The sequence below is a fragment of the Ananas comosus genome, unplaced genomic scaffold (genome assembly GCF_001540865.1).
Source record: "Ananas comosus cultivar F153 unplaced genomic scaffold, ASM154086v1, whole genome shotgun sequence".
NCBI classification, from domain to species: Eukaryota; Viridiplantae; Streptophyta; class Magnoliopsida; order Poales; family Bromeliaceae; genus Ananas; species Ananas comosus.
The window spans coordinates 96,213-119,294 of record NW_017893322.1 but is presented as its reverse complement, the minus strand read 5'-3'; the positions used below and the strand labels follow the sequence as shown (position 1 = coordinate 119,294).

Here is a 23,082-nt window from a genome sequence, read left to right as displayed (position 1 = left end):
ATTGTAGTAGCCGGTATATAAGTACATCTAGAGTTTTCATGCTAACCCTAACCCTAGGTTGCACCTTCTACCTTAGATGCGCCCCTAGCAGCCTCCACCACCCCCCAATCCCTCGCCACGCGCACCCCGGCCACCGGCGAGCGCCTCAGACCACCGGAAAGGCTAGCCTTGCCTTTCTCTCCACCTTGTCTGCACCACCTCAGCCGTCAACCTCTGAGAATCACTGTCACGCCCCTGGGCCGATTTTAAAGTTTTTTTTTTTTATAATGGATATAATTTTTGAAATCAGAGTTGCGAAAAACGTACATTTTTTTTTGAATTCAAATTGGCCCACGTGACGTACAGACCCGCCACAAATACAAAGTTCCTCGAGCCACTCGAACAGAATCTCTTTTATATTTGCACGGCGTACCAACAATAATATCAAGATCACAACAACAACCTACATTTACCAATCCACAAGCAATTCATGCAATGCATATCCATAAAACTAGCGATCCTTAGAGATGATGCATGCCTCTAAACACTCCTTAGGTGGTGGATGATGTGATGCACAATACAACAGTCATCCTATTTAAAAGTGCTTCCTATCCGAAAGTTTTATTTTTAATGTGACACCCCAATAGTCCCACATCGGATGGGAATGGGGTTGTTATTGGGTTTATAAGAGACTTAGACACTAATAATAATAACTGGGTTTAAGCATTTTGGGCTGGTTCGAGTTATTGTTGCTAGTGGGCTGGGTCGTTACATTTGGTATCAGAGCCGGTTCACCAGCTGGACATATGTGGCGAATCTTGGCCGAGCAAGGGTCTGGATGACGGGCTAGCAAGACGAGTCTCACATCGCCTGGTGATCTTGGGCTGTGTGTGATTAGATTGACGAGGACGTCATGGCCTTAACGGGGGGAGTCTGTGACACCCCAATAGTCCCACATCGGATAGGAATGGAGTTGTCATTGGGTTTATAAGAGACTTAGACACTAGTAATAATAACTGGGCTTAAGTATTTTGGGCTGGTGGTTTGGGCCCAACGAGTTATTGTTGCTAGTGGGCTGGGTCGTTACATTTAAACTCTATTTAATCATCCATAAGCTATTCGAAAACCTTTTTAAAACTGTTTCCTACTCGAAAACTCCATTTTGAAACCGGCTACCTCGAGGGGTAGAAAACCACGATGCATAAATCTAGTAGCAAGATCCATAAATTTCCAATTGCATGCATAATAAAGAAACCTTAACTCAAACCAGTTCACAAATACTCAAACAATAGTATTGATCATCTAACTGAACCATTTAATTATTTAAATTACTAAATGTGGAAATAAAAGTAACCTGGGTGACAGTCGCTACTGCAGGCTAGCTATAACATCCTTCCGTCGTGCCCAAAAGCCAACTCCTTGCCCGAACCACCTGGAAAAATGGCGGGTGAGAAACCACAATCAAGATTTTCCAGTGGGTACGACAGAGCCACGAAGGCAAATCGTAAGCACCGAAAAACAAAGGAGATAAGGTAAACAGAGTACAAGTGTTAAGATACGAAAGGGAACTACAGTAGCTATAACGACAGATATGATAAGAGGCAAGTAATAAAAATTGCTATTGTAAGGAATACAATGCTGAGCATGCCTCAAGGTAACCAAACCAAAACTGTACCCAATCTGGTGTCTGCCATATTAGTCCGCAGACCTCAAGCGTTGCCTGTCACATTGCTTGCATCGACCTGATTCATCCATCCACTGAACGACCTATCTTGATAAGTACACCTCCGGTCGGTGGCCAAACCAACCTGGTGTCAATGAATACACCCAAGTGCTGTGACTGAATCATGCTGATATGCTTAATGCGAAAACTGGTAGGAAGCTGGTGACTTGGCCGAAGCCAGATACAAGGGCGTACAACGCCGAACCACGATCAACTAGATCGAAACACACAACAAAGGAGTCGATGTGTTACCTGGACCAAAGGTCCACAGATATACAAAATGTGCAAACCTGCTCTACATGTCTATCAACAACTATCATCATGCAATCAACGAGAAATTGGTAACGAACGATAAACAAAACAACCGACATGTAGAGACTACAATGCTGATATAGAAGAACAGAGGAAGGTGAAACGATCTCACCGACTACCAGCTCGAAGCACCCACCTGTACTAACGTCGCGGGGTGCACAACAAGTCAACCGGACCTACAAAGATCCAACGGGTCAGTAACCAACCCACCAATTCAAAATACCCAACTCACAAACCCCACACAAATCCCCAAAATCGGTTTACTTAAACCGATCACCATAACTCGCCGGAAGTCCCGAAAATCAAACCGGGACGCCGTCGGGACCTACTAAATGTCCCAAAACTCAAATGACTCATGTCACGAGTCATCCGCTGCCACAAAACACATCAATTTGGATGTCTTGGCAGCAAACATAGGGTAACACAAACAAACAATTATCGTCGGATAATTGTTCGGATCCGGGTTTCCGGAAGTGTCAATTTCGACACCGGAACCCACTGTCGCTCACCCGTCATCTCCAAACCCACGATATGACGATGGTGACCAGCTGACAAGGCTCAACGACAACTCTCAAGGCAAGCAAACACCGTCGGATGAAATCCGAACCGAAACCGCGTTCCGTTGGCAAATTTCGCCGAAAAACGCACCGAAATTTACTTTCGATTTCCACAAAGGCTATCGGACCTTGGACAATCAATCCAGAGGTCACCACATACACTTACGTACAGCCCACAGTAGCCACAAGATTCACAATTGCATAAAAGTCCCTACATTTACATAAAATCCTATCATTTTATGTAAATCAGGTGATTTTGTGGCTCGTTAACACAAACCGAAGACTTTCAAGGTCCGCCGAGACACGTACTGACAGGTCTCGACGTGCCGGAGGCCGTGCTCACGATCCGGAGCACAAAGGCTCACTGTGGGAGGAGCGGGAGCGACCCGAACATTTAGCGAACAGTGCGCACTCGGGGAAAACTGCGCCGAAAAATGCAGTTTCGAAATCCGCTGATCCAAAGTGAGGTGAGCACTGTGATCAGTACTGACCAGCGATCACCGTGCTCATCTCCAGAGGCATCGGGACAGCCTCGGATCGCCGGAAAAGCATACGCAAACCCAAAATAGCAACCAAAAACCTTTAACTAAGCTTACCGGACTCTGCGGTGGGAGCGCCGGCAGCAGGAAAGTGCGGCCGGTGGGGGGAGGTCGCTGCTAACACTAGATGCCGGCGGGAGGCAGCCGGAGAAGCATGTTGCGATGCCCTAGCCCGCACGAGGAGAGAGGAGCTCGGGCTCGGCTTCTCCGGCGACGGCAACCTCGGGGCGACACCGATCAGCGGCGAGGGCCCTCCCGGGGTAGGAGGAGGAGGGAGGTGGCGGGCAACGGCGGCGGCGGCCCGCAGCTCGGGTGCGGCCACCCGAGCTCGACTCGGATTGAGGGTCGCCGCAGCGGCTCCCAAGGCGTGCGGCGGCGGCGGTGACCGCTTCGGCCGGGGTCTAGGGTGCCGGAGGGTCGCGGGAGTCATCGTCGGTGTGGCTCCAAGCCGCGATTGTGTGAAGGGATGGCGGCAAGCCCAGCTCGGCCCGAGCTCTCCCAGGGAGCTCGCAGGGCGGCAGCAACGCGACGGTGGCGCTCGGCGACGGCGGCAGGCAACGGGGGAGGTCGCCAGGGCTCCGGGGGAGGGCGGCTCGGCCGACCCAAGGTGGCGGCGGCGGCAGCGGCGCAAGAAGGGAGCTGAAGCTCCTCGGCCCGGGCTGACCTGGAGTGGCCGCAAGCTAAGGAGGCGGCAGCCGCGGCTCGTAGGGACAACGGCGACCGGCGGGGACTGTCGTTGAGGATCAAGGGTGACGCCGGAGAGGGGCCAGAGGGAGAGGAATGCCCTGGGTGGTCTACGGTTAAAAGTGGTGGAGGTATGGCTGAGAAGATGGAGAGAGAAGACAATGTAGCTGACTCCGGCGGTTGGAGGCGCGCGCCGGCGGCTGGGGTGCTGGCGGCGAGGGCAGGGAAGGGAGATGGAGGTGGCTGGGGGCGCAGCTGGGGCTAGGGTTAGGGTTTGCATGGCGCACACCCTAAAAGACCCTATATACATGATGTAAAGTTGCGCAAATGTCCTCCAAAACCTGATGTTTAGAACCAAGTCCCTTACAGCGCGAGTAAAACGCGTGAACACACCCCATGTTCAATTTTATACAAAACGGTACATAAAATGTAGGGCTTTTCGCAAAATTACTGTTTTGCCATTAATGACGCCTCCTCGATCGACGCGGATATCAGGAGATCCGTCCGTCAGATTTGCGAACGGATCGCACTAGTGTGATCAGCACGACTGAGACATCAAACCCACAATTTCATTTTGCCTGGTTTGGTCGCGGATTCGCGACAAGACCCATCCTCTCTCCAAATGGTAAAACCCGCACACAAATACATATAATATATGTATCTCTAGTTTTCTCGAAATTCGTGCGTCAAACCTAAAATCCGTTAGCGCCAATAGTTCCAGGATAGTCAAACTGTTAAAAACGAGCTATTGGATCACTATGAACGGAGTCCGATCGCTCCAGAAGCCATCTCTACTCGTTGGCCTCTTCGAAAATCTGGATTACTATTCACTTTAAGTGAAAAGTAAAAGTCGCGTAACTTCTTCATTCAAACTCGTTTTCTCCCGAAACTTGGCGAGTGCTTTTGTAATTAAAATACACACAAAAACATCGTCAACAGAGAGTTTAGCTACACTGCCAAAATCTCAGTCCTTACAAGCACCCCTACGCCTCAGGACCCCTCTCCCTCGGCCGAGACCCGACCTCCGGTGCCGTCCCCGCTGGCCCCTGCTGTCCCTGTGCGCCGCCGGCGCCGCCTGGGCAATCCGTGGCCACCCACGGGTAGCTCGGGCCGAGCTTGAGCCAGCTTGTGGTCGCGAGCTGCCGTCGTCTCGTGGTCGGTCGCGCCGCCCTCCTCGGCCTCCGGTGACCCTTCGTATGCTGTTGCCACAGTCCCCGTGGGCCCCGGCTGTCGGCCTTGCTCCCTGCGGCCACCCAGACCCAGCTCGGGCCGAGCCTGGGCTCGCACCGTCTCCGTGTGCCAGCACCGCCGACGGTCGGCCGCGTCGCCCTCCCTCGGCCTCCGGTGACTAGTCGCCGTCACCCCGGCGCTCCACCGGTCGCCGTTGCCCCTTGAGCCCGAGCCGAGCAGCACGGGCTCGTGCCGCTCCACCACGCTACTGGCCGCCTCCCGCCGCCGGCCAGCCCGTGCCCGGGCCCCTTCCGACCGGCTGCAACCTCCCCCTGTCGGCGTGCCCGTCGTCCGGCCGCTACCGGCCACCCCATTCTCTACCTAGCTCTGGTAAGCTAGTTTTACATTTCCTGCCCACTATTTCGGGTTAGGGTCACCGTTCCGGCGATCCGAGGGCACCCCGACACTCTCGGAAGTGAGCACGATGATCCCTGATCTGTGCCGATCATCATGCTCACCTCCTTTGGGGTCAGCAAAGCCCCAGTTTGCATGCTAGACACTGTTTAGGCACTGTGCGTGCTGTTCACTAAATTTTGCATCGCTCCCGCATTCTCCATAGTGGTTGGCCATGCTCCGAATCATGAGCACGGCCTCCGGCACGTCGAGACCTATCAACATGTGTCTCGGCCAGCCTCGGTAGCTCTCGGTTTACGCTGTCGGGCCGTAAAACCTCGAAAATCACATAAAATAATGTGATTTTATGTAATCGCGGGGACTTAAATGCACATGTACGCTTCGTGGCTGCTGTGAGCAGTGTGTGCAGGCTGCGTGTGACCTCTGGACTAGTTGTCCAAGGTCCAAGGCCTTCCGGAAATCGAATGTTGATTTTCGGTGAGTTTTTCGGCGAAATTCGTCGACGGAACGTGTGTTCCGTTCGGATTTCTTCCGACGGTGCCTCATTGTGAGTTACATTGTAACATACCGAAACTCGATAGAGAATATCGAACTTTAGTCAAATTGACTAAAGTGTGCGAAAGAAATAGTTGGACAAAGTCCATTTAACATTTCAACAATGTTGGAAGAGCTAAAGTTGAGTTCTAAGGGAGTTGAAAAGGTTTTAGTATTGCTCGGAGCGAATTGGAGTCAAAACAATGCAAGATTGAGGTTCGGGAGCATTCGGGTGTTTCAGTGCGCGTTGGGTGTGAAAACGGAACCCGAAAGGCTATGTCGGACTATGGGTTAAATCCGGCATAAGGGGGGATGAAAAGATGGTTGAGACACGCTCGAAAACATGTTTTGGGGGTCTCGGTGCGATTTGAGATGAATTGGAGGCCTAACGAGCGAAAACGAGTGAAAACGGAGAAAAGCTGAAAAAAAATTGGCTAAGTCCTAAAAAGGCTGTGTACCGGTACACAGCGTAAAATCCGAAACAGCAGCTCTCGGGTTTGGCTGTTGCTCGATCGTATAACCGGTGACACCCCTGATGTGTACCGGTACACTTTAGGTTTGGCAGCAAAATTAAAACTGTTGCAAATATGGAAAAATGGAGGGTCTAGTTGCTATTGTAGCACCTTATATAAACCCCAAACACTCTCTATTCCCTCTCCACAGCAGCCAACACCTCTCCCTCTCATTTTTCTCCCTCTCTCTCTCTAGAAACTCTCTCCAAAGGTGGGAAAAAGGAGATTAGAGGTGGGTTTTGGTGGAGATTTGGAGCTTTTGAAGGTTTAGGTCTCTCCTACAAGGTGGACATTGGAGAGCTTTGAGCTAATGTGAGGTTTTCTTGTAAGAATAAGGCTAGGGTTCGGTTTTGTACCCTAGATCACTTAGTTTTGATTTTCTTACGAGTATATAAACCTTCTTGAGGCCATGAAACACATGAAAATCTATGTTTCTTCATAGTGCTCTCATGGTGGATTTCTAGGGTTTGTTCTAAACACCCTAAGAATGGTTTAGATGGTTCTAGGTGAGTTCTAGAGGTTCAACAAGCTTGCATTTGCTTATTTTAGAGACCAATTTGGTGTATGTTGCAAATAACATTATTAGGGCACCAAAATTGGGACTTTTGTCATAGTTGGGTTTAAATGAAAATTGACTCTATGTAAACCTAATTGAAGGTATTTCCGACGCGTTGGCGAAGTCGGTTCAGCGATTCGTCAAGCCTACGTGAAGATATTGAAGAAACGGACGTTTTGGCTTCGTTTCCGCCTGAAGGGCCGAAGCGACATCCAAAAATCACGAGAACGGATCCAGAGTATCGTGACATCAAGTTATAACCTTTAATTTCCGGATTGTGGATTGGCGGTCGTTTGGTGGTCGAGTGCGAGTTCGGGCCGAACTGGGCAACGGATGCCGCGGGAGGCCGATTGCAAGTGACTATAAGCAATCGGAGAGCAATTCGAGGTGAATTGTGCTCACCGAAATGTTTAGCTCACTTCCATACCAAAGTGAAGTGAGAATGTTGTTGATGCATGTGTAGTTGGTAGGTTGTATGTGATAGTATGAAGTGCATAAATAGTATTATTCTTGATGATAACACCTACCATGAGAAACTATATAGATGCATGAAAAGGAGCTAAATGCTAAATGGGTACGTAAGATATATATATGCTAAAAGAATGCATGAGTTACATTCTAGTTGTAAGTACATAAGATGCATGCTAAGTTGGTATATGAACTAGATGCTAAATGAATGTATGAGATGCTAAAGCATATATGCATGAATCATATTGTGAGAATATGCTAGAATGACATGAATGAGAACTTAGATCGATGAACTCTAAGTAAGGTAGAGAACTCGACAAGTATAGCTTGTAAACTAAGAATCCTAAGTACAAATAGCAAGAACACGAGTGGCAATAAAACCTAGTGTCATTGAACATAGGTGATTCACGAGTGGCATGTCAAGTATAATTCTTACGTGTGGACAACTAGGAAAACAAGAACATGAGTGACATTAAACCTAGAGTCAAGTAAACCTAGGCTATGAAACATAGTGACATTGAACCTAGAGTTGAATGAACCTAGGTAGTAGAGAACATGGAACTTAGTGTTAATGAACCTAGGCTATGTGCATAGTGGCCACGAACCTAATGTATTAAACTTAGGTTGAGTAAAGGCTTGGACCTAGATAGGTCGATATTATAGGGTGAGATCAACCCTAGAGTTGTGAAGGTGGATTCCGGAATCCCTAGGAATGAATGCTGCTAGTGCAGCGGCTGCTAGTGTAGCGAGGGAGACTTGTGACCGAGCGCAAGTGAATGATAACTGTGGGTATGTGTGGTTCTCCTCGCCCGGCAGTGACTCAATGGGTATGTGTGGTTCTCTTCGCCCGTAGGTCCATTGAGCGACTTGTGGTCCGGGGTTCGATGGATATCCTCACCCTGTGAGTAGACCTATAGTCAAGAGGATTTAAGGCTGAAGTGCATGTGAGACGTCCTTCGCCTCGTGCCTGACAGAGCGCGGATTATCCGCAGTTGATTGACTCAAGATCGAGTCGAGTGGCATAGTTCGCTAAGGTAAAGGCAACCTTAGAAAAGAATGGCCAATGAGTATGTTGTGACTAAGAATAAAGAATAAAGAATAAAGAATAAAAAATGGCTAATGTTAAATAATAACAAATGCTAAAGGATAGCTAATATCGAAAAGAATGATTAGCGATAAAGAATGGGTAAGATAAAGAATGGCTAAGAGTAAAGAATGATTAAAAATAATGAGTAGAATTAACTAATCTACTTGCATGAGTTGCATGATTTGTATATTGCATATTGCGAGGCATAAATATGTATCTAATATTTGCATAAATATTATTTGTAGATATCTATTGGACTAACATGTTTGTAGTGCCTCCTTTGGACCTGGTGGGTCGAGCTTTTTCTTTGGATGGCCGTACCCACTAGGAACTATGGACAATAGTTCTCACCCCCGTGTTGTTTTTGGGGGTACAGGTACACACGTGAGCGGCGCGGCGGCGCGAGGAAAGGGCGTAGCTCTATATATAGCGCCCTACCACCGAGACCAGAGATAGCGGTACCCTGAGTCGGCTTAACTTAGGGTTGTGAAAGGAAAAGAACCAAGTTGGATCTAATTTGTAATAATCTTGTTTAAGCTAGATTGTATTTGGAAGCTAAAAAGAGAATGAAAAATGTAATATGTGATGTAAAATGTGAATTGAGTTGAATGCTTGTAAGAGCATAATAGTACTTATGTTTTCATACCTTCCTTATGCAATCTTTGTTGAATGCTGTTTCTGGTTGGAACCTCGTGTATTGTTTGGATTGCGATGCCTTGAACGTACAGAGGAGACTCTGTCCGCGGTTAGGGCTGGCAAATGAGCGAGCCGGCTCGCGTTCGACTCACGTTCGACTTGATATTTGGCTCGCTCGAGCTTGACTCGAAATTAAATGAGCCGAGCTTGAACAAAAAAAAAGGCTCGAAATTCTTTTCAAGCCGAGTTTGAGTATTACTCGGCTCGTTCAATTCGAGCTCGAAAGCTCGAAAAGCTCGAATATATATTATATATATATATATATATATATATATATATATATATATATATATATATTATATATTATATATTATATATATGTAGAGCTACTATGCTATCGAAAGTATAGAGATCTGGTGCCTTCGATTTTTTTATTCTTATATCAATCCCTCTAATCATTTTATCTTTGGATTAATATTATTATTACCTTGTAGGAGCCACTCAATCCTAAGAGTATTATTTAATCCTAGGGAGGCCGCAATCATCCCAACCATATTAATTTTTAATCAAAGGTCAAAAATTCAAAAAATCAAATCCTCTATATGTTCGATAGCATAGTAGTCCTACACTATATATATATATATATATATATTATTATATATATATATATTATATATATATATATATAATTAGGCTGGAATACTATTAATAGTAAAACACTCTTTTTGCTATCAAGTTTTCAACCCGTAGATGAAAAATTGTAGGGTCAGGATGATATTAGTCGGTTAAAGTTGAGTGGTCCCATAGGTTGAGTGTCCCACTGGGTTTATAGTATTTAATCAATGGTTAGAAATAATGAAAGAGTTGATCAAAGGCTAAAAACCTGGTAGCAACAATGGGATTTTGCTACTTAATAGTAGCCCAGTCAACATACTATTATATTATATATATATATATATATATAATATTATATATATAGTCCGGCTCTTGCTTATAGATAGGGGGTGGCAATCCAGCTCGCTGTTCGCGGAGCCAGCGTCGTGTTGGCTCGAAATGAGCTCGAGATCGGCTCGTCGTTAGTAAACGAGCCGAACACGAGCTGATTTTTCAACTCGTTTAATAAACAGCCAACACGAGGGGGGTTCACTCGCTCGTGTTCGGCTCATAACAGCTCGAGATACATATATTTATATTTATATATAATTTATTTATATTTTTTTATATATAAATAAATAATATATATAATATATATTTTTATTATTTAATTTTTAGCAAAATAAAATATAAATGCGAGCTTAATTATAAAAAGGCTATTATATTGTAAAGTTGCAACAATTGATTCAAAGTCTAATGATAAGATTTTATAAATTTATTTTTATATATTTAATCTTTTTTTTTTTTAATTTATTGTTCGTTGGCCAGCTCGTGAGCCAGCTCGTGTTCGGCTCATTAATACGAGCGAACACGAGCTGAATTTTTTGGCTCGATACTTTAACGAGCCTGCTCTGTTCGGCTCGTTTAATAAACGAGGTGAACCGAGCGGACCCCAGCTCGCTCATGTTCGGCTCGTTTACACCCCTAGCTATAGATAGCACAAACACTTGGTGCTATTAAGTTTTAGCCGTTAGATTAACCATGTGATTATTTTTATCCTTAGATTATATATTCAACCAATGTAACGACCAGCCCACTAGCAACAATAACTCGTTGGGCTCAACATCGCCCAAATGTTTAAGCCCAGTTATTATTACTAGTGTTAAGTCTCTTATAAACCCAATGACAACCCCTTCCCATTCGGATGTGGGATTATTGGGGTGTCACAGACTCCATCGTTAAGGCCTGACGTCTCTGTCAGTCGAATAACACACACAGCCAAGATCACCAGCGATTGTGAGACTCGTCTCGTTAGCCGTCATCCAGACCCTGGCTCAGCCGAGACTCGCCACACATGTCCAGCTGGATGAACTTGGCTCTGATACACTTTATATCTGGTCAGCCCGGGTCCCTTTAGGTTAAAAAACACGCCGGAAATTTTATTTATTTTTTGAAAATCTAACCCCAGGGAATGCAAGATTCGCCACAAATACAGGGAATTCACTGTTCACACGGACAGAGTCTCCCCTGTATTTGCACGGCGTCGCACAAGTACAAGAAGTAACCCAAGTACAACCACAACCAAATGAATATAAAAACGACTATGCAATCATTCATTCACCATTCACATCACAGTTATACATTCAATATTTAAACATAAATCCACAAAAAAATTCTTTTGAAAACTGTTTCCTACACGAAAACTTTTATTCTTTAAAAACGCTACCACGAGGGGTAGAAAACCTTTTATTTACGAAAACCACGAATCCTTTTTATTACATTCATAAAGCCAAATCAAAATATGATAGTTAACTAAAATACCCAAAAACTAAACTATATAAACTATCTAAGTTATAACAACAGGATAGTAAGGGTAGAAACTAAACCGAATAACCTGGGTTGGAAGCTGTATCGACCGCTACGTATGTATCTCACGTCTCGTCTCAACCTTCACCGTCCGTGATACCTGAAAAATAGTGGGGGATGCGAGAACATGTAAACATGTCTCCCCTCCCAGTGGGTACTGCAAGCCGATGAAGGCGAGGAGTACTCACCGGATCAGGAAGAGCTAAACAATAGTACGGGTCAGTGGAAAATACAGTAGCAATAATAATGAACGAATGAGATATATATATGAAAGCACAACTACCGCTACTGTAATGTACAACTGCAAGCATACAAGGATATCAAAACTATAGTAGTAAGACAACTGTAAAGAAAGAACTGTAAGTATGTATGCAACAACCGCTATTATAGCTATATGCGTCAACCGGACGAGAAGTCCAAAAGTACCCAATCTAAACCGCCGTGTCGGTCTAAGGACCTCAGGCAAAAGCCACTACCTGCTCACACCTGGCATGTAACCCTAGCACAAAGAGAACACCGCTGGGCTCACGGGTCGGATGTACGANAAGAAAAAGCAATTTTTTGGCAAGGTAAAAGCTGGTAAGTCTTCAACCAAATTTTGTTTTCAATATTTTGTTTTCATCCCATTGTTTATTCCTTTGGATATTTTCATCCCATTGTTTAGTCACTTTTGTTTTTCATATTGTAGTCAAGTATATTATATAAATAATATTTATATGATAGTAATGGTTTTTTTTTAAACTGCAGTTGTCTACACTATAGAGTTTCAAAAGCGTGGTCTGCAGCATGGTGTCACGCCCCGGGGTCCCTTTAGGTTAAAAACACCACAGAATTTTTTTTTGTTTTTGAAAATCTAACCCCAGGGAATGCAAGATTCGCCACAAATACAGGGAATTCACTGTTCACACGGACAGAGTCTCCCCTGTATTTGCACGGCGTCGCACAAGTATAAGAAGTAACCCAAGTACAACCACAACCAAATGAATATAAAAACGACTATGCAATCATTCATTCACCATTCACATCACAGTTATACATTCAATATTTAAACATAAATCCACAAAAAAATTCTTTTGAAAACTGTTTCCTACACGAAAATCTTATTCTTTAAAACGCTACCACGAGGGATAGAAAACCTTTTATTTACGAAAACCACGAATCCTTTTTATTACATTCATAAAGCCAAATCAAAATATGATAGTTAACTAAAATACCCAAAAACTAAACTATATAAACTATCTAAGTTATAACAACAGGATAGTAAGGGTAGAAACTAAACCGAATAACCTGGGTTGGAAGCTGTATCGACCGCTACGTATGTATCTCACGTCTCGTCTCAACCTTCACCGTCCGTGATACCTGAAAAATAGTGGGGGATGCGAGAACATGTAAACATGTCTCCCCTCCCAGTGGGTACTGCAAGCCGATGAAGGCGAGGAGTACTCACCGGATCAGGAAGAGCTAAACAATAGTACGGGTCAGTGGAAAATACAGTAGCAATAATAATGAACGAATGAGATATATATATGAAAGCACAACTACCGCTACTGTAATGTACAACTGCAAGCATACAAGGATATCAAAACTATAGTAGTAAGACAACTGTAAAGAAAGAACTGTAAGTATGTATGCAACAACCGCTATTATAGCTATATGCGTCAACCGGACGAGAAGTCCAAAAGTACCCAATCTAAACCGCCGTGTCGGTCTAAGGACCTCAGGCAAAAGCCACTACCTGCTCACACCTGGCATGTAACCCTAGCACAAAGAGAACACCGCTGGGCTCACGGGTTGGATGTACGATCACTTTTCCGGAAAAGAACACCCTCCTGCAGAGGATCAACCCGCTGGTGTACGTGAAATGCACTCGAGCTGTGGCGATCAATGCGGATATGATCAATAGCTAACTGTCGGCAACCAGCCGACAATCACCGCCCCTCGGGGCTAACCGACCAAAAGGTCATCCAACTGTAAGGAAGTACAAGAACCGACCACTCAGGTCAACTAGGATAGAACGACTCAACATCCTCTCAAAGATATGCAAATACTGCTCAATGGGTCAACTAAACTATAAATGCAAGAACTGACCAATAGGTCTCAAGAATGTACCAATATAATCTGGAACTACCGTCAGCCACAAGCCGACAATCCTACCCCTTAGTGTACACCGACCTCATAGGTCATCGAACGACAGAAGTCAAGGAACCGACCGACTAGATCACCGATCTCACAAGAAATCACGAAATCGCTCTACTCTAAACATGATACAGGATATGCAGAATAGCTAAGTAGAGCAACAAGGAAACATGGTATAACTACTCTACTCCTACTCAGGATACTAATCATGCAAACAGCGAGTAGAGTAAGATGTAAACAATAGGGGTGCAAGGCTCAATATACTATACTACGCAATAGTAATAACAGGAGAACAGGGATAGAAGGATATCACCGAGCGTGCACCACTGTACCGACTTCGGATCTAAGTACCCACCTGTAAGGATGTCACGTCTGTCTCTTGACTGCAAAAGAATGTCGACAGGACCTATAGAGGGTCCACCGGGTTAGTATCTAACCCCCAACTAATAACCACAGTATCCACAACCCCACAAACAATTTCACAAAGATCGGTTTCTCAATACCGATTACCGTAACTCGTCGGAAGTCCCGAAAACTACACTGGGACGCCGTCGAGACCCACTAAGCGTCCCGAAACTCACCGACTAGTGCCACGAGTCACCTGCTGCCCCAAAACACTCCAATTTGGATGTTTTGGCAGCAAACACAAGATAACACCACTACACAAATTATCGCCGGATAATTGTACGAATCCGGGTTCCCGAAAGTGTCTATTTCGACACCGGAACCCACCGTCGCTCACCCATCATCACCGAACCCACAAAATGATGATAGTGACCAGCCAATAAGGCTCAGCAATAATTTACAGGATAACCAAACCATGTCGGAAGAAATCCAAACCGAAACCGCGTTCTTTCGGCTAATTTTGCCGAAAAACGCACCGGAATCGACTCCTCGATTTCCGCAAAGGCTATCGGATCATGGACAATCAGTCCAGAGGTCACCACACACACCAACGCACTTCCCACAGTAGCCACAAGGCGCACAATTGCGCAAAAACCCCTGTATTTACATAAAATCCCAATATTTTATGTAAATCGGGCGATAACATGGCTCGTTCACGCAAATTGAGGATTATCAAGGTCCGCCGAGACACGTACAGATAGGTCTCGACGTACCGGAGGCCATACTCACGATCTGGAGCATAATGGCTCACTGTGGGAAGCGCGGGAGCAACCCGAAGGTTCAGCGAACAGCGCGCAGTCGGGGAAGATTGCGCCAAACAGGGCTAACCGGGCACTATTGATCCAAAGTGAGGTGAGCACTGTGATCAGCACTGACCATCGATCACCGTGCTCACCTCCGGAGGCATCGAAACAGCCTCGGATCGCCGGAACATTGATCCCAAACCGAAACAATGTGCAGAATAGCAGAAGCTTTGCTTATCGGCCATGGCAGGGCTAGGGCTAGCCGGCGACGGCCAGACGGCGAGAGCTCCGGCCAGGGACGAGCGCGGCCGGTCGGTGGAGTCTAGGGCAGGTGCTGGCCAGCGGCGGGAGGCGGCGGCGACAACGGGCATTGATGCCTTAGCTTCCCAAACCCGTGGAGAGCAAGGGCCCAGTCCGGCCAGTAGAGGGCTCCGGCGGCGGGAGCGCCGGTGGTGGGCGAGTGCGGCCAACCCAGAAAAGAGGGTGCTCACGCCGATCGGCGGCGAATAGCGGCGGCGGCGGCGCTCGAGCAACCCGAGCCCTCGCGGGCTCGGCTCGGGCTCACAGGGTAGCGGCGGCCACGGCGGCGACCGGGGAAGCTCCAAGACGACGGCAACGGGTTGCCGGAGGCCGGGGGAGAGCGGCGCAGCCGATCCTAGGAGGCGGCGGTGCGAGAGAGAGAGATCCAACCACCTTGGCCGGATCTGCCCGAGCTTGGCCGCAGAATTGCCAAGGCGGCGGCGGCGACGCTCGGGGGTGGCGGCGGCCGACGGAGATGGTCGCCGGGGTCAGGCCTGCTGTCAGAGGTGGAGCCCGAGGGTGTGGGTTCACCCAGGTAGCAGCACAAGTGGGGGGAGTGAAGGGTGGTGAAGCAAGGAACAATGGGGGAGGTGGAGGAGCAGCCAGCTCCGGCGGCCGGCGGCGTGCTCAGGTAGCCGGGGCGCGCGCGGGGAGAGCAGGGGAACGTGAGGGAGGCGGTTAAGGAAGAGGAGGGGACCAAGGGTTAGGGTTTCACATGAAAACCCTAGCTCTTTAGCTTTATACAAGTTGACAAATTGCAATTTAGTCCACTCCTGTTCATTCCTTTCAACTTAGTCCTTGCCCATACATGTTTTATGCGAGTACGCACCTCGACGTTCGAAATCTCGCGAAACGGCACATAAGATGTCGCGACTTTCGCAAAAGTACCGTTTTGCCCTCACCGACCTCTCCTCGATCAACGCGCGATCTCCGCAGATCCGTCAGTCAAATTTGCGAACAGATCGCACCAGTGCGATCAGCACGATAGAGACAACAAATTCACGATTTTGTTTCGCCTCGATCCTTCGCGGATTCGCGACGAAATCCGATCCATCTCTCCAACAGAAGAACTACGCACAAACACATATAAAACATGTATTTTCGGATTTTCTCGAAATCCGTGCGTCAAACTCAAAATCCGTCAGCTCCATCAGTTCTAGAATAACCAAACCGTTCGAAACGAGCTATTGGACTGCTATGAACGGAGTCCGATACGCGCCAGAAGCCAACTTCGCACCGTGGCTTCTCCGGAAAACCGAGTTACTATTCACTTTAAGTGAAACTTAAAGATCGCGTAACTTCTCCGTTCTAACTCGTTTTCTCCTGAAACTCGACGAGTGCTTTTGTAATTAAATTACACACAAAAACATCATCAACAGAGAGTTTAGCTGCACAGCCAAAATATCAGTCCTTACACATGGTCATATTTTATTGTTTTTGAATGCCGAAAATAAATACCCAACTGGTGATGATATTGATAAAATTATCTCTGCTGAAATTCTTGATAAGCATAAGCATCCAGTTTTGCACAAAGCTGTTCAGAACTTTATGATACATGATCCTTGTGGGATATCTCATAAAAACTCTCCCTGTATGAAGGATGGGAAGTGTTCCAAATATTTCCTAAAAGGTTTAATAGTGGAACAGTTATCGATGATGATGGCTACCCTATCCACAAGCGTAGAGATGATGGTTCGACCGTTGAAAAGAATGGTATCCCTTTGGATAATAGATTTGTAGTACCATATAATCCATTGCTTCTAATAAAGTATCAAGCTCACATCAACGTGGAATGGTGCAATCAATCAATGTCCATAAAATATCTATTCAAATATGTCAATAAAGGACATGATCGTGTTACTGTAGCATTCTATCAAAGTACAAGTGAATCTGAACACTTGCAAGATGAAATCAAGATGTACTATGACTGTAGGTATGTATCTCCATGTGAGGCTGTATGGAGGATCTTTGGCTTTGATATCAATTATAGAGAACCACCAGTTGAGAGGTTATCTTTCCATCTTCAAAATGAGCAAACTGTTGTCTTTGATGATGATGAGCCTATTGATTCTATTGTAGGCAGAACTGAAAATAATCAAACTATGTTTTTGGCTTGGATGGAAGCTAATAAGAATTTTGAATAGGCTAGAAATCTCACTTATGGAGAATTTCCCACCAAATTTGTATGGAAAAAAGATCTTCGCAGTTGGCGTCCAAGGAAACGTGGCTTCTCAATTGGAAGACTATATTATATTCCACCAGAAAGTGGTGAATTACATTACATGCGAATTTTGTTGAACTTTTGCAAATGTCCTAAAATTATGAAGAACATCAGAACTTGAATGGTGTTCTATACCCTTCGTACAAAGATGCTTGCTATGCGTTGGGTTTTGGATGATGACAAAGAGTTTACAGATGGCATTAAAGAAGCAAGTTCATGGTGTTTCGCCTTCACTTATTACAGAAGACTTTTTGCAACTATGTTAATTCTCAAATTGTCTATCCAGACCAGAATTTATTTGGGACACTATTTGCATCATTTAGCTGATGATATCTTGCACAAACAGAGGACTCTACTTTAGCACGATAGTAACATTTCTACACTTAATACTAATATTTAATGAATTGATTTTGCAATCTCTTTGAGTTACTTATATTTCATATATAAACTATTATATGTTAGTTAGAATTTATAACTAATTATAGCTTTTAATTTTTATATCTTGTAGCTTTGCAATTAAAAGATGATGAGTTGAAAATTTTGACTCTTGCTGAGATTGATAAGTTTTGCGTAGCAACGGAAAAAGTCTAGCAGAATTTCCTCCGATGCCTTTACCTAATGAACATCTTTTATTTGGAGCCAGAAACAAGTCTTCAAGATGAACTTTGTTATGAATAGAAATTCTATGACAAGAGAGCACAAAACCTTGATGTCTCTCTTACGATGAACAAAAGGTGTCTATGAGACAATAATTAGTGCTGTGTCAAAGAATGAGGGAGGTGTTTTCTTTCTGTACGGGTATGGTGGAACAGGAAAAATTTCATATGGCGAACTTTATCTGCAGCCATAAGGTTCTACAGGGCCAACTGTTCCTTATGTTGCTTCTAGCGGAATAGCCATCACTTTCTACTTCCGGGGGAGAGAACAGCTCACTCTAGATTTGGGATCCCACAAGCAATAACTGAGGAATCGACTGTAATATAAAACAGGATAGTGACTTGGCAGATGTTTTAATTTATACGAAGCTTATCATATGGGATGAAGCTCCAATGGCACACAGGTTTGTTTTGAAGCTCTTGACAGGACATTAAGAGATATTCTAACGGTTTCTAATCATCAACTTGTGAGCAACCATTTGGGGTAAAGTCATCATTTTTGGAGGTGATTTCAGGCAAATTCTTCCTGTTATTCCTAAAGGGACAAGGACAAAGATATTATTTTTGCAACTATTAATTCTTCTTATCTTTGGAGTTTTGTAAGGTTCTTACTTTGACAAAAAAATTGAGGCTAGAGAACAGGCTCATTAATTACAATCTAGAAGAGATGAGAGAGTCTCCCAAGTGGATATTAAGTGTTGGAGATGGAGATGTCGGTGAGGAGAATGAGTGTGAATAAATTATAGAAATACCTGATGAATTTCTCATAAAGGAATCAACAAATCCAATTGCATCAATAGTGGATAGTACGTATCCTTCAATTGTTAGCAATATTTATGATTTGCATACCATACAAGAAAGAGCGATTCTTGCTCCTACTCTTGAAATTGTGAATGCTGTGAATGAATACGTACTTTCATTGCTTAGCTTTGTTGTCTCCGTCATGCTGATCGCACTGGTGCAATCCGTTCGCAAATCTGACGGACGGATCTGCGGAGATTGCGCGTTGATCGAGGAGAGGTCTGTAATGACAAAACGGTAATTTCGCAAAAGTCGCGATATTTTATGTACCGTTTCGCGTGGGATCGCACGTGGAGGGGTGTCCGCGCGTTTTACACGCGCTGTGAAGGACTCAGTAAAAAATACTGAGCTTTGGTGGACTTATTTGCAAAGTTGCACCTTAGTATTTATAGCTCTTTAGGGTTTGGAGCCTTGTAACCCTAACCTAGCCCTCGCCGCACCCCCAGCCACCTTCACCCCACTTCCCTGCACCTGCTGCGTACGCCCAGGCTGCCGCCGACTGAGCCCCAGCTGGCCAACCGCCGCCGGAGCCACCTTCCTTCCCCCTCTCCCTCTCTTTCTCTCTCTCTCTCTCCTCTCGGGTTGTGAGGAAGCCCGAGACTGCCGCCACCTTCAGACCCTCCGCCAGGGTCGCCCCGTGCTCCGGCGAGCATCCCCGCCGAGCGCCGCCGCTGCTGCCACTGCAGCCTGCAGTCGACCTGGCCGAGCCCTGGCCGAGCAGACCGTGCGGCCTCTTCCTCGCTTTGCCGCCGCCCTGGGCGACTCCCGTAACACCTTCCCGATGTCAGGCCGCCGGCCGCCGCGGCCCCGAGCTGCCCAGAGTGCCGCCGCCGCCGCCTCGGCCAGCCCGCAGCCGCCCCAGACCCGCTCGGGCTGAGGCGAGCGTGCGACTCCACCCCTGCGCCGCCGCCACTTGGGGCCGCACCCGAGGCGTCCCTTCGGCCTCCTGCAATCCTCCTCCGCCGTCTCGGAGCTCCCGGCCGCCGCCGTGGCCGCAGGTGCCCGCGGAACCCGTGCCCTAGCCGTGCGGGCTTGTCTTGTTCCTCCGCCGCCGCCGCCGCTTCCAGCCACTGTCTTAGGTGAGCACCTCACTCCTCTCCTCCCCCGCGCCCATCCCTAGCCTCCGCGCGCGCCACCATGCCGCCGGAAGTCGGCCGGAGCAAGCTTGCTCCGGCCAAGCCCGAAATGGGGCTTTTGTGGGATGGCCTACTGTTCCGAGCTTCCCGGGGCTTCCCGATCTCTAAAAAAGGGAGCACGGTGATTGTAGCAAGTCGCTGATCACCGTGCTCACCTTGGTTTCTGTCGGGAAGGCCCCGTTTCGCTATTTCGGCGATGTTGCTCCGTTTCAGCCTTTTTGGCTGTTGTTCTGTGTTTGTGCATGCTTTTCTGGCGATCCGAAGCTGTTCCGATGCCTCCGGAGGTGAGCACGGTGACCGCTGGTCAGTGCTGATCACGGTGCTCACCTTATTTTGGATCAGCAACGTCCGGTTAGTGCTGTTCAGCGCGATCTCCCTTGACTGCGCACTTTTCGCTGAACCTTCGGGTTGCTCCCGCGCTTCCCATAGTGAGCCGTTGTGCTCTGGATCATGAGCACGGCCTCCGGTACGTCGAGACCAAGCTATACGTGTCTCGGCAGACCTTGGAAGTCCTCGGTTTGCGTGAACTAGCCACTTGATCGCTCAAATCACATAAAATGATAAGATTTTATGTAATTTGAGGGACTTTTATGCAATTGTGCACCTTGTGGCTACTATGGGCAACGCGTTGGAGTGTGTGGTAACCTCTGGACTGATTGTCCATGATCCGATAGCCTTTGCGAAAATCGAAGAGTCGGTTACGGTGTGTTTTTCGGCGAAATTCGTCGAAAGAACGCAGATTCGATTCGGATTTCTTCCGACATGGTTTGGTTGTCCGTTGAGTTGTCGCTGAGCCTTGTTGGCTGGTCACCATCATCATTTTGTGGGTTCGATGATGACGGATGAGCGATGGTGCGTTCCGGTGTCGAAATAGATACTTCCGAGAACCCGGATCCGAATAATTATCCGACGATAATTGTTGGGTTGTGTTACCTTGTGTTTACTGCCAAGACATTCAAATTGGTGTGTTTTGTGGCAGCGGGTGACTCGTGGTACGAGTTGGTGAGTTTCGGGACACTTAGTGGGTCCCGAGGGGGAGAGATGGTCTGTAGATTGCATTCGAGTATCTGTTGACTAGTTTGGTCCAATTGTTGCATTCCGTATCTGTGACTAGTTGTCTGTATTGCATTTTAGTATCTGATTGACTAATTGGCGCTGTGCATTCGTATCTGTTGACCTAGCTTGGTCTGTTGCTTGGCATTCAGTATCTGTTGACTAGTTGTGGTTGGTTGTGCATTCCGTATCTGTTGACCTAGTTAGTCGCTATCTCGTATCGTATCAGGGACCTTGTTGGTCAGTTGGACTCTTGTGAGACCTTGGGGTCCATGGCCAACACATCGATCTCTTGTCATGTGTTTCGATCTGTTGATCTGGTTTGGCCTGTACGCCCTTGATTTCCTGCTTCAGCCTAGGCACACCGGCTTATAAGCCGGATTTGTTTGAAGCATATCAGCATGATTTATCACAGCACTGTGTATTCTAGACACCTCAGGTGGTTTGGCCACCAACAAGAGATGTACGTATCCGGATAGAGTCGTTGGTGACGCATGAATAAGCTTCAGTGTTCGCTCTATGACAGGCAACGCTTGAGGTCTGCCGGACCAATATAGCCACATCAGATTGGTAATTTGGGACTTTATTGTCCTGGTTGACCGACATATAATCTATATAGCAGTTTGCGCTGTATATCGTGCAGTTCTTTCGTTACATTGTTTGCTATTATAGTTTGTACAATGTCATTACATTCGGATTTGTTCATTACAGTAGGTCGATAGTTGTATCTTCTATTCATATACATGTCTCTTTCCATTCATTATTATTGCTATATATTTCTTACTGCATCCATACTGTTGTTAGTCTTCCTGAATCCGGTGAGTACTCCTCGCCTTCATCGGCTTGCGGTACCACACTGCAGGAGGGGAGAGTGTTTAATGTTCTCCTCCCCCGACTATTTTCATGGATCCGGGGGTGAGGGTTGAGACGAGACGTGAGAATTATCGTACGTTAGGTCGATAGAGCTTCGACCAAGTTATTCGTTTAGTTGTCTCCTTTACTGTCCTGTTGATTATAGCTTAGATAGTTCTATATGGTTTTCAGTTTTGGGATATTTCAAAGTTAACTATCAATGTTTTGACTTGGCCTTTTATTGCAATATAATAAAGGATTCGCTGGTTTCGTAAATAGAAAGGTTTTCTAACCCTCGTGTAAGCGTTTTTTAAAGAATAAAGGTTCCAGTGTTAGACAACAGTTTTTCAAAAGAATCTTCCGTGGATTTATGTTTTCAATATTTGATGTATAACTGTGAATGTGAATTGTGTGAATGGATGTGTTGCATAGTTGTTTCTATATTTATTTTGTTTGGTTGTACCATGGGATGACTTTTGTACTTGTGCGACGCGTGCAAATACAGGGGAGACGTCTGTCTCGTCGTGAACAGTGGATTCCCTATATTTTGGCGGATCTGGCATTCCCTGGTTAGATTTAAAAAAAAAAAAAAAAAAAAAAATTCCCGCGGTTTTAACTAGAGTGCCGTGACACTACATATTCAAGCAAACTTTTGGTTCAATAGTTTTTACTGTTTCATCAACACAATTATCAAATAGGAACATATAACAATTAAAAAAAAAAAAAAAAAAAAGCCAAATTTCAAAGAGCATCAACATTGCATGAGTCTCATGACAGTAAAGCAAATTTATTACAAATGATAAAGTCAGAAATAAAAATCGAGAGAATATTAATGTTATGTAGCTGAGAAAAGACTATTATCCATCATCTTGTCACGCCCCTGGCCCGCTCTCTTCTGGTCCGGCATTCCGGGCACACTCAACAGACCGCCCCCCGACCAGACAGGTTTTCCCTGTACCCGCGGACAGCAGTCTCCCCCGTTACGTCCTGTAAGATATGGATCCGAGATCTAAAAGGTAAGTAACACCTAAGAAGGGGGTGAATAGGTGATAACAACGCGAACTCCAAAAATTTCCGATGCGAATAAAACAAAATAGCGGAAAAAGAAATAGCACACCAAGAATTTAACTGGAAAAACTCCAAATTGG

At 46.0% G+C, this 23,082-nt stretch overlaps 1 protein-coding gene across 1 annotated transcript; it reads right to left on the bottom strand.

The window, feature by feature from the left end:
- Positions 1-3,153: 3,153 nt before the first annotated feature.
- Positions 3,154-4,074, bottom strand: LOC109705562 (vegetative cell wall protein gp1-like). The gene has a single exon (XM_020226297.1). The coding sequence runs from the start codon at positions 4,072-4,074 to the stop codon at positions 3,154-3,156; it is 921 nt and encodes a 306-aa protein (XP_020081886.1).
- Between the last annotated feature and the right edge of the window lie 19,008 nt (positions 4,075-23,082).